Below are 12,434 nucleotides of genomic sequence, written 5' to 3' on the forward strand. Positions count from 1 at the left end.
CCTCTTCTGCTTACCTTCAGTTGACCAGAACTTGGTCATATGGTGATGTTACTATACCAAAAAGGCAACCGGGCTTTAGCTGCATATTCTAAGTCTATAATTTATAAAGAGGAAAACAGATTTTAAAGAATATCTAACAGTTTCTTCCACAATCCTACCCTTTAACCACCAAAATATCTTTGCTTTTAGTCATGAATGGAAAACTTCCAAATACAACAAACCTTAAAGTGATCTGCTTCAGCTGGGTTTTTTTTTAATTGAGTAACAAAGAATTCTTAGAGGAAAATAATTTTAAAAGGCTGGAGCCATAATCTTATCTCCAAAGATGCTGCTTTAGAGTGCTACTTTAAATTGTTCAGTTTTGAATATAGCAATATCCTTCAAATCTACAAGGCCCAAAGCCCCAAGTTACTGAACTCTGAGTTAAATTTATATTTAATTTCAGGATTAGGTTCAACTGTATGTAACAAAGACCCAAATTAATACTCTTTTGAAAAGGTACAGGTTTATTTCTTATTTTAAAGTCTGAATGTGGGCTGTGGTTGTGGCTCAGTGGTAGAATGCTTGCCTCGCATGTGTGAGGCACTGGGTTTGATTCTCAGCACTGCATATAAATATATGATTAAAATAAGGGTCCATCAACAACTAAAAAAATATTTTTAAAAAGTCTGAAGGTAAGTTGTCCAGGGTTGGTGTGGTACTCAATGATTGTCTGAGATTTAAACCCCTTCTATCCTTGAGCATGTCCTTCTTCCCTAGCATCATATTAAAATTAAAGGTGACCAATCCAGAGACAGCCATTATGTCTTCATTCTCTTTTGCAAAGAAAAGGAAAACCTAGTGCAAACCCACTCATGCTGCTCATTTTCACTAATTTGTCATTGGTTAAAACATGTTCATGTATCCCTACACAGCCATAAGAAACACGGAAAATTAACCCTCCCCCATCTTTCTTTCCCTTTTTCCTCTCTATATAAGTTTGGCTTATTTTGCTTAACATAATATTCTCAAGTTACATCAGTTTTCCTACAAATGACACAATTTCATTTTTCTTTATGGACATTTTCTTTGTCCATTTTCCCATTGATGGTTTTTAGTTTGGCTATTGTAAATTATGCTGCTATAAACACGGGTATGTTCGTATCACAATAGTATGATGACATTAATTCCTTATGGTAAATACCAAGGAGTGGTATAGCTGGGTCATATGCTTGTTCCATTCTTAGTCTTTTGAGGAACTTCCATACTGATTTCCATAGTGGTAGTATTCATCTACAATCTCACTAGCAGTGTAAAAATGTTGCTTTTTCTTCACATCCTCTCCAGTATTTTGTATTGTTTGTGTTCTTAATAACTGCCATTCTGCTAGTTTTTATTTTAGGCAGCTCTATGCTTCGGTTAAAAGTTAAGGATACTACTATCGTAGAAGAAGGAAGAAATGAATATTGTCAGACAATTGACAGTCTTTGTCACAAAGAATTTAGACAAGTATAATAAAATATTAATATATAGATGTGCCAAGACATTACAATGTAGTTATTTGATATATTTGATGCAGTATTTTAAAAGCAGCCAAAATTATTTTATAAACAATATTTATGGGTTTTCTAATTTTCTCAAAGTCCCAATGAAATCCTGCAATAGCCTATATTATTTCCATATTCTCCAACACCTTTCTAACTTTTCTCAACTACATTCCCGTTTGATCATCCATTTATCTACTTTTCTTTACACATGTCAGTTATATTCCAACTAGGGCCTTCTCACTCTTCCTTTGTTGTCTGCTTGGTTAAATTCCCTCCCTCTTTCAAGTCTTTACCTAGGTGCTACCACCTCAATTATACCTATGCTGACAACCTTATTTAAAGTTGGTGTTTCCTTTACTCTCACACTCCCAATATAACTTTACCTTCATCAATTTTCCAGTATCATTTTCTATCTTCTGATGTCTATATAGTTTATTTATTTGTTGTGTTTATTATTTGTTATCTGCTCCCACTAGAGTGTAAGCTGCACAGAGCACATTTTTGTCTCCCTGCTTGTTTATTGAAGAATTCTAAGTACTTAGAAAAATGCCAGATATATTATAGATCCTCAATAAATAATCAGAACATGAATGAATGCTTTTATTTTAGAACAGCAGTAAAAAAGGTAAAAGTAATATTGTTATTACCTTAAAAGTAATATCTTTTCCTTAGTTCTGGTATGTCATTTTATATTGGAACACCTCCTCATTGCCTTAATGAACTACATCAGACATAAGATTTTGTAGTTTTTAAATCAGTATTGTTAGTGCATGATTACATAGTAAAGGAAACACCAGCTTTAAATAAGGTTGTCAGCATTAGGTATCATTGAGGTGGTAGCACCTAGGAAAAAACTTGAAAGAGGCAGGGAATTTAACCAAGCAGTCCTGGAAAGGGACTGATAGATAATATTCTGGGTTATTATTTCTTAAGAGCATATTGTTTTGGTCTTAAGATACTAGAGTTTGTGTATATTATGTAAGAGATTTCTAGGCTACAAATATAAAATTTCCAACTCAATTTAATTCAAGCAAAAAGAAAGAAGTAAGAAACTGTAGGAAACTCAGGAGATATGGGTTGCTTTGTGGTTTTTGGGGACTCAAATGTTGTCATCAGGACTCTCTCTGGCTTTCTCTGTCCTTCTTCCACTTTTGCTCTCATCTGTTTTGGTTTCATTCTCAGTGGTGGAGGTTTATATTGTTCTCGAAGTTGACAATCATTTTTTTTCCTCATCAGGACTTTGATTTACCAATCTTTGTGTCTGGGCAATGGGGCACTTTGGCCATCTTTGTAGATACTTATTTCTTGGCATGGAAGCCAGCTGCATAAATTGAGAATCATATCAGAATCAGGAGGAAGGGCAAAATAAATAAATTTTATTGTGTTGGGTTTTTTAGTAACATATTTCTCATATAAAATTGCTTATATAAGCAGTATTTTTAAAACCAGCCAACGCTAAAAGACTTTACAAGAAATTAGCATATTTTTTGTGGTGTTAGGGATTAAACCCAAGGTCTTATGCATGTGTGGCAAGCACTCTACTAACTGAGCTATGTACCCAGCCCAGCAATTTTTATTTCTTAAATGGGATTATACCATTAATACACTTATATTCATATTTTTCTTTAAGTTCTTATCACTGTTAATTTCTAGTGTAATTTTACACTTAATGATTGGTATACAGTCTAGACCATGATGACAAGTAGATTGATACTAATGTTTACCCTCAATTTGAAATCCAAGAGGATTTTACATTTTAAACTATCATTCTTCATAATTCTTAGCTGCAGATGGCAAGAATAGAAGCAGATGATCACTGAGAAGCACTGTCTCACTCTCCTTTATCTCCCTTGACTAAAGTGATGGAGGAATCACAACAAAGCAATCCTATAGACACCTTGCATGGGAATACTGTGGAGCCAATTTACACATATATTTTGAATGACATACCAGGGTAAGAATATGATTTTATCAACTTAAACTGAATTTTAAAGAAGTTAAGTATGCTTATAAAAAGTTATCTATGTAAATATTTATTTGGTATTTGGTTAAAGTGATATAAATGGTAACTTGGAGATGGGATGAGCTATGGAGATTGTTGTCTAGGTTACAGTCCCCAATTTCTTCTACTTGATGGGAAGAAAAAAGATAAATGATCAATAAACATGAATTATTTGTGGAATCTGATTTGAACATATAATAATAATTATATCAATAATGGCAGCTAATATTTGTTATGTATCAATCCCCACTGCTTAGCTCTTCACCTGCATTTTTTCAATTTTGTTCTCAAAACAATCCTAAGAGGAAAATAGGCAGGTAGTATTCTAAACATCTCTGTTTTATCAATGAAAAGATAAAGACATAGAGAGTTAACTATACTCACACTAATAAGTGGAAAAGGTATGATTTGAACCCAATTGGCTCTAACTGCACTGTCTTATATATTGTATTGTAGATACTAAATTACTCATGAAAATATTCCTTCCAATAAAACAATGAAAAATTTTTCTCTAAATAAGATTTTAAATATTTCTTTATATAAATTTCAATCCTAATATAGTGTTTCTTTGCTCAGATTTTTTATTGCTTTTGTAATTTATTTTTCCAACTTTCAACTTAAAATGATTATCATTTACTTTTCATCCCATCTCTTGTTTGTTCATTTTTAATAACTTTATTATTTTTTTTCTGTGAGAGCTAAATGTACTTTCATTTATTCTATTTCTTTCTCCTTTTCTTTCTTTTATTTTTTTATTCTCAGTCTAACTCAGAATTTGTGTCCTTGTCCTTTTTATTATATATCAGTCTTTTCATGTGATATTTTCCTGCTTCTGTTTTTAATAGTTCGTTATTTAAACATGATTATTTTATTTATTTGTTTGAATTCTAATTTCTTTTCTGTAACTATTTCCTGTTACCATCAACTTTGATTATGATACACCTAGAACAGAATGTTGAAGATAATACTCCAAGATCTTTTACCTTCTTGGGAAAGAAAATGATAATCTTCATCTTGAAAGAAGTCAAGTTCATAAAGGCTAATGGCAATGAAAGCTCTATTGGTACTGATATGATTATCAGAGAAAGGTAATTTTCTCTGAGTAAAGGCATTTTTCTCTTGATTGAGGTTAAAACATTTTTGTTTTCCTTGCCACATTTTGTCTACCATCTTTATGTTCTTTATGAGAAATAATTATTCAAATAGTTAATGTGTTTTTCCTTTACTGGTATCATAGAAGCTCTGCTTTTCTTCACTAATTAACACATTCTGCTTATTAAAAATGAGCATTTGTATTAAATTTACTTATAGGAGTCATACAGTGACCAGTATTTTCATGTTATTATCTGATACTATTAATTTACCTTTGATTATATTTTTTTGTGAAAACCCCTTTTTTTTTTTTTTTACCTTTCTCATGTTCTTTCAGTGTTTTTCTTCTGCTGTCATTCCATCTACATTTGATTGTAATAGAGTGAAAACTATTGTGCCAGAATCCCACTGCCAAAGAAAACTAACACCAAAAGTGTAAATGTGGTCTGATCCTCTCATTTTAAGACTTACCAAGTCTTTAGAGGTCAGATGACTACTAAAGTGTAGCCACTTCCAAGAAAGACGAACAATAGGAAAATATGTATTCTGAGGTGGTCCAGAATAGGGAATAAATCTTTGAGACGTGTATGGCAAAATCAAGTATTTATTCATAACAGGTTCCAAAATATTCATACAATATATCTTTAAATGCTGTAGTAGAAGATTTCCAAATGACAATTTGATTTTAGAGTTAAGAAAATATTATAATAACATATCTTTCTATACCACATATAAAATACTTTTAGTGATTTTTAGCTGACAATCATATAAGAAATGTAATTTCATGATTTTTATAATGGAATGTTATAGTATATCTTATTCTACTGGCAGCTTAGTATATTACCAACTCTTACATTTCCCTGAGGAGGAAATTCCTTTTAGTACATTAAATGAGGACTTAAATCAGTTATAAAGTGACTACCAGCAACTTTTTGTTGCAGATTATCAGGGCTGAGTTTTTACAGATGAGCTTGATTTCAGGGATATTAATGACACCTCCTCTATTAGGTCCCATTTCATGTCATTTTACTCATCTTGGGTATTTCAATTGGATTAAGTATTTGACTTTTTATCAAATATAAACATTTGGAAACATGGCCTTTTCTAGGGACAGTATAAATTTATTGATTTCATCATTTCAAAGGTGAACTGTTGATTCTCATCATGGAATGGTGGCAGAAGGGAGTGAGGGGAGACAAGAGTGAATGAAGCAATGCTGTATCTTCACTGTTTCCAAATCATACACTTTCTTTAATTCATATATTTTTTTCTGATTTTTTCCATCAAGACTTAAAAAAGTCTCTATAAAATTAAACAGTAGCATGTTGTTTCCCTTAAATAATAATGAGACTAGATCATTATTCCTTTTGGAAAATTTAAGTTTCTGCTGGAAAATGTTATATATAATATCTATTATAGACATTATAATATAATAGTTTTATATTTAAGATAAAAATATATCCTCTCCCAGTTTTAGATTTAAGATGTAGCTTATTTTTAGTTTTTTACTTTTGCACATGCAAAAATATTCTTTTATTCCTTTAGGCAGAATGGTTTATTCCCCTGATCATATACTCACATGGGTCTTTAAGAATCTTTGGAATTGTTTTTCTTGTTTAGTATTTTCTTTTTCTGCAAAAGCAAGCCAGTTTAATTTAACAAGCATTTTTGGCTGCCTTCTATCTGGAGTGTGTGTGCGTGTTGTGGTGGGGGGATATGGGTTGTATTTTGAATGTAATACATTGGTTGTTATCCAGACATTGAGTTGCAAGTAAAAATTTGACATATTATGTGTTTAAATAACCTGAGATGGCTCTGCAATTGGAAAACCTTTACCAACATTTCTAGGCTAAACTAAAATTATATTTTCTTTGATGCTAGAAATAAAATTTGTGGAGAATTGCTCAATTTCATTATCACTTATTTACTCTCTATGGTGTTTAAATCACATTTTATCAGAGAAATTGTAGAAAGTTATTTATATCTTTGGAAGTTATTTGTTTAAGCAAGTTGAGGAAAGGGCAGTATGAAGTTTAATGAAGTCTTTGTGCTTTGTGTACTCCAGAGATATTGAAAAAGATTGCATTCATCAAACGTGAGATTATTTCTTTTATTGGTTGCATTTCATTATTTCAAATTTGTGACATTATTGAAAATACTTCTGGCCATTTTCCTTTGTGTTTCTATTTTCTTATTTGTACATATTCCAATTAGAAAGTTTAATTACCATTAAAATGTAATAGGATAAAGATAAGTTTTACAAATGATAATATTAAAAAAGCCACATAACTCTTTAGGAAGGTTCAAATGCTATTAGAATATGAAGCAAGAAATATATGCTTGTCAAATATACAGTATAAATAAATAATTTTAGATGAAAATGGTTGACTACATTTAACAAAGAGTCTACCAAATAATGAAAGGCTAAAGAGTGGTTGTTAGATTTGATGTACTTCATTGTATATTGTAAGTAATTGCTATCCATAAAAATTCTATGGCTTCTGTATAAGAAAAAGAGACATTTTGACAGGCAACACTAGTATGAAGTGACAGCAAGTACAAATCCTTGGCAACTGTCATTATCCTGCTGTTGAATTCACATCCAAACTATGTGATAACTTAGACCTGCGTGTTTGTTACTGAGCCATGGTCTGTCAAAGTAGCCATACTTCTTATTTATGAATAGTATTATTAGCCACATGCAGATTTATGTCACAGAAATCTCAATTTATGAAGAATGCTTTGTGTTTCAAAAAGGGGGAGAATAAAAACTCCATGTTATGCTATGCATACACTGAAATTTCTGGTGAAATGTTTAAGTAAAAGTTGAGCTTTTAGATACTAATAGATTGGTTTACATTTTTATCCCATCATAATTAATTAAACATTAGTAAAGACTTAATAAAACAAAAAATAAAGCAAATATAATTTAGATTATTAATTATTTGACATTGACTATCCATTATATTGAGTGTAATTTTCTCTATAAAGGTAGTGAGAAAGCTGATTATATGTTAGGCCATGATCAGTGCAAAGTAATACAAAACTAAAAAGAGTTTCCAAATGAGGAAGATTCATTATCCCACCTAAGAACTTTAGAGATAAAGTCTAGAATTAAATCCAGTGATTTGGCAGTATTAGCAAAAGCACTGACTCTTTATATCTTGCTCTCCTCCATCCTCAGATATTGGCTAGATGCTTTTTGCAAAATGCTTCATAATAGGTTCACTCAACAAATGTCTGTGAAAAGATGTATATTAGGTCACTTCTCTCTCTCTTTTTTTTTAAATTAGGGCAAAGAAACAAAACATTCTGCAGAAGACGTCTCTTCTTGTCTCATTAGCTAGAATTAGATAATAAACATATTTTTTAACCTACCAGGGCAAGGGATATGGAATTACCATCCTTGGCTTTACGCCATTGCCCTCTGGGGCTGATCAGTGGATACCTTCCGTGGGCATATCAGTAGCTTTGCATCTAAAGAACATAACTGAGGCTTTGCATCTAAAGAAAAATGGGGAGAATGACTGTTAGATAATTAACCAGCATTGCCTGACATAAATTTTGACTTTAATTTTGTTGTATTTTAATTCTTAAATTATGCTTGGGCTGGGGATGTGGTTCAAGCGGTAACGCGCTCGCCTGGCATGTGCAGGGCACTGGGTTCAGTACTCAGCACCATATAAAAATAAAATAAAGATGTTGTGTCCACCGAAAACTAAAAAATAAATATTAAAAAATTCTCTCTCTCTCTTTCTCTCCCCCCTTTCTTTGTATCCTTCTCTCTTTGTCCAATAGCATTTTTGTGACACATTTCTGTACAATATCATTATTGTCAAAATATAATTTCTGCATATTAATCACTGGTTGAGTTTCTTTGGGAGCATAAGAGATGTAAAACAAGGATCTTACCCTTGCAGAGTTCGATATGAAATCACATAACAAATAAATTATCACAGAACTATGCAAAATGGTACATAAGTGTATTAATAGGACTGAATGTAATGCTATGGAATAAGAACCAGAATCTGGTGGAGTTAATTCTTCTCATATCTGCTCAGCTTGAACAGCTTTGGTGAGGCCTTCTCTATGTTCCTAACCCCTGAATTTCTCCCTGTAATCAGTACTTTTTCTTCATATTTAGTTATGATTAATAATTGTGAATTTGTATGTGTTAATATTTGTTAAAGATTTCTATCTTCCACTAAACAATTATTGTTTTTATGGAAGATGGTCTAGAAATTGTGAGTTCTGAATTTAGATTAATATTTGTTAAACTCTTCTTAAAAGAAGTATAATTATAGTATAGATTAGCTGAGTGACTACCATGTGTAAAAAGACATATTGATAAGGACTATAGGAGTCAGTGTATTGCAGTTATAGCTGAAGGATATTATAGGAAAGCTATAAGCAGTTCTTATTAGTAGAAATCCTTGAAAGTGCGACCAATGATATGACTTTATTAGGAGTTTTCCTTCAATTGCTATAAGAAGACACTATGTTCACTAATGCTACTAAAATAGAGAAAATGAAAAGAATTGCCCTTGTCAAGAGTAGTCATCTCAATTCTTATCATAGTCTTTTTATCTGATTTTTCTATACTCCTTCCTAAGCATATTTTCTTTTATTTTTAGAGTTCATGTCTTATTTGTTACTTTGTGAAGCAAAAATATGAAATCAGATTTAATGAAAACCTAAGAAAGTAGGCATCATTATACTAGCTTGGAATATTAAAGGGGTTATAAATTCCACAATGTGTACTATCTGTCTCTGATAATCTTTTTGAATATAGTAAAAGCCAAATGTAGATGAGATACAGCCTTGTTTGAAAGGAGAAAAGATTAGTTAATCTCTTAATCCGTGTATCAGCTTTGTAATTCATTACATTCATTGTATCCTATATGGAAATTGTCTAAAAGATTAATTTTCTTAAAGTACTATAATTTTTAATTAAATGTTTTATCAATATTGCTTTAAGATTAAATTTAGACATGTTCTATTTCACCTTCCTCTGAGCACATATAAAATTATTGAATATTTACACATTTTATACACATATAGATGCACATAACTATATGTGCTCTTTTTTGTAATTCCTGAAGAGTGATTCAGATTGCTAAAATATTTTCTCCAAACTAACCATAAATTATAATTCAGGAGTAATGTACCTGATGTTTTGTTTTTGAAAAAAAAATATATAAAAACACTTGTGTCCAAGTGAATGCCCTTCCTCTTAAAATATTCACTTTTAGAAGTATTTCTTCTAATAATATTGCCATTTTGGAAGCATTGAAAGTTTCTCTTTGGATTTACAGTTAGAACATGGGCACATTCTTTTTTGTCTCCCCTTTTCTTTTTTCCACTTACAAGTAGATTTATTAATGTACTGGGATTTGGAGGAACTGGAGCTATGTTTATTTCAGAAATATCTGAGTTACATAGGTTTAATCACTAGTATATAGCAAAAGTAACAGTAAATACATTAAATGAGTTTAATGATATCTTTAAAGGTTCTCAATGTATCCCCCATAATTATATTAAATAAATCCCACTGATGCAGAATTTATGATTATTATTAGGGAACATTATTTTTAATATTCTCAATAACTAATGACAAAATTTAATCTTAAGAAATTTTATTAGAATTTTCCAGAAAATAAAATATCTGGATCTCAATTTGATATTAAAAGTTGATAATAAAACTGAATCACTGTGTAGCTGAGGTGGAAGGCTGAGTTTTAACATGATTCCCAAGATTTCTATCAACTAGTTTACATGCCCCATATAATTCCCTCTTCTTGAGTGTATGTGGGACCTATAAATATAAGGAGATATCAATTCCTTGATACATTAATATGGAAAAATGGAAAAGATTTTTGCATATATATTTAAGGTACATAATCAGTTGCCTTTAAGTTCATCAAAAGGGAGATTATCTTGAGTGGGCCTGACCTAGTCAGATATTTAAATAAAAGAGATCAGAGGAATCAGAGAGATTAGCTACTTCTGGCCTTAAAAAAAAAAAAAAAAAAAAGATAGTCACAATGAATTCTGCAGCAGATAGAAACTGAATTTCGGCAACAACCTGAATGAGCCTGGAAGAGGACCCCAAGCATCAGATGAGGTTGCAGCCCCTGCTAATTTCTTGATTTCAACTTTGTCAGGTCTTAAAAGGATCCAGCTGAACTTTACTATGACTCCTGCCTGACCCACAGAAATAGTGTGATAGTAATAGGTCTGATTTTAAGTCATTTGTTACATGGCAATACAAAACTAATATAGATGGGAAAATATCAGGGTGGGTATGTAAATAGATATTTTTTAAAAGGAGGTTTATTTCAGCCCTGCATAGTGGTGCACACTTGTAATCCCAGCAACTCGGGAGGCTGAGGCAGGAAGATTGTGAATTCAAAGCCAGCCTCAGCAAAAGCAAAGGCACTAAGTAACTTAGTGAGACCCTGTCTCTAAATAAAATACAAAATAGGGTTGGGGATATGGCTCAGTGATTGAGTGCCCCTGAGTTCAATCCCTGGTACCTCCCCCTGCCAAAAAAAAGAAGCCAGTGGTGTCATTTGAAGGCCTCAGAGCCACAGGGACTGATGATAACTTTCAGTCTGAGTCTGAAGGCCGGAGAACCAGGAGTGTTAATGACAGGAGAAGGCAACATGCTAGCTGAACGGATTCTCAGTTCCTATGCTTTTTGAGCCCTCAAGAGATTGGATGATATCCACCTGAATTGGGGAGGGCCATCTACCTTACTTGGTCCATGAATTCAAGTGTTAATCTCTCCTGGAAATGCCCTGACATACCATAAATAATATTTCAGGAGATATTCAGGCATTCCATGGCCTAGTCAAGTTGATAAAATTAACTATTATAGTAAGATGTGGGTATGAACTTAAATATTAAATACATTATGCAAATTGACTATATTTTCCAATAAAAAGACAGACTGTCTTGGTGAAGAGAATAGTTCTATGAACATTATATTAAATGTAAATGGGATAAATTTTCAAACTGAAGGACAAAAACTATCTTTGTGAGGAGAATTATGTGAAGACATCTATATATCTATATGTCTCTCACTATATATGTTTGGAGGTGTTAAAGAGAACTTCTGTCCACCTCCAAACATATACCTATAGCTTTCTAAGATTTCAGAGGAGAAAAGGATACCTCAAACAATAAAAGGTGGGGAAAAAACAAGGGAAAGGAAAAAAAAAACAGGGAGACTACAGGCTATGATGACTTAAATACAATCTAGATATGAGACCTTTATTAGCTAAAAAGCATTACTGGTTTTCTGCTGCTAATGTAGATTTACCTTCTGTCATGGTTTGGATATGTGATGTCTCCCAAAAGCTCATGTCTGAGACAATGCAAGAATATTCAGAGGTAAAAATGATTGGGTTATGAGAGTTATGAATTGATGAGTGAATTAATTAATCCACTAATATTGACTAACTGGGCAGTATCTATAGGTAGGTAGGATGAAGCTGGAGAAAGTAGATCACTGGTGGTGTGCCTTTGGAATTTATATTTTGTCCCTGGTAAGTGGAACTCTCTTTGCTTCCTCATGGCCACGTTCTTAGCCACTTTCCTCCACCACATTCTTCCTCCATGATGTTCTGCCTCATCTTGGGCCCAGAACTGTAGAGTTAACCATTTATGGACTGAGACTTAGACCTCTGAAACCATGAACCAAACAAACATCTCCTTCTTTAAAATTGTTCGTATCAGGTCTTTTGGTCATAGCAGTGACCAAAAAGCTGATTACAAAACCTCCTTCAACTACCATTCCCTGACCATTGCCC

The 12,434-nt window shown here is 32.3% G+C and overlaps 1 protein-coding gene across 1 annotated transcript in view; it reads left to right on the plus strand.

The window, feature by feature from the left end:
- Nucleotides 1–3,316: 3,316 nt before the first annotated feature.
- Nucleotides 3,317–12,434, plus strand: part of Dcdc1 (doublecortin domain containing 1) — a 451,021-nt gene continuing 441,903 nt past the window's right edge. Inside the window, 1 exon segment of the mRNA XM_027936717.2 lies at nucleotides 3,317–3,480. Within this exon segment, the coding sequence (XP_027792518.2) occupies nucleotides 3,317–3,480 (164 nt within the window).

This window comes from Marmota flaviventris, chromosome 9 (genome assembly GCF_047511675.1).
Source record: "Marmota flaviventris isolate mMarFla1 chromosome 9, mMarFla1.hap1, whole genome shotgun sequence".
Classification (NCBI taxonomy): domain Eukaryota; kingdom Metazoa; phylum Chordata; class Mammalia; order Rodentia; family Sciuridae; genus Marmota; species Marmota flaviventris.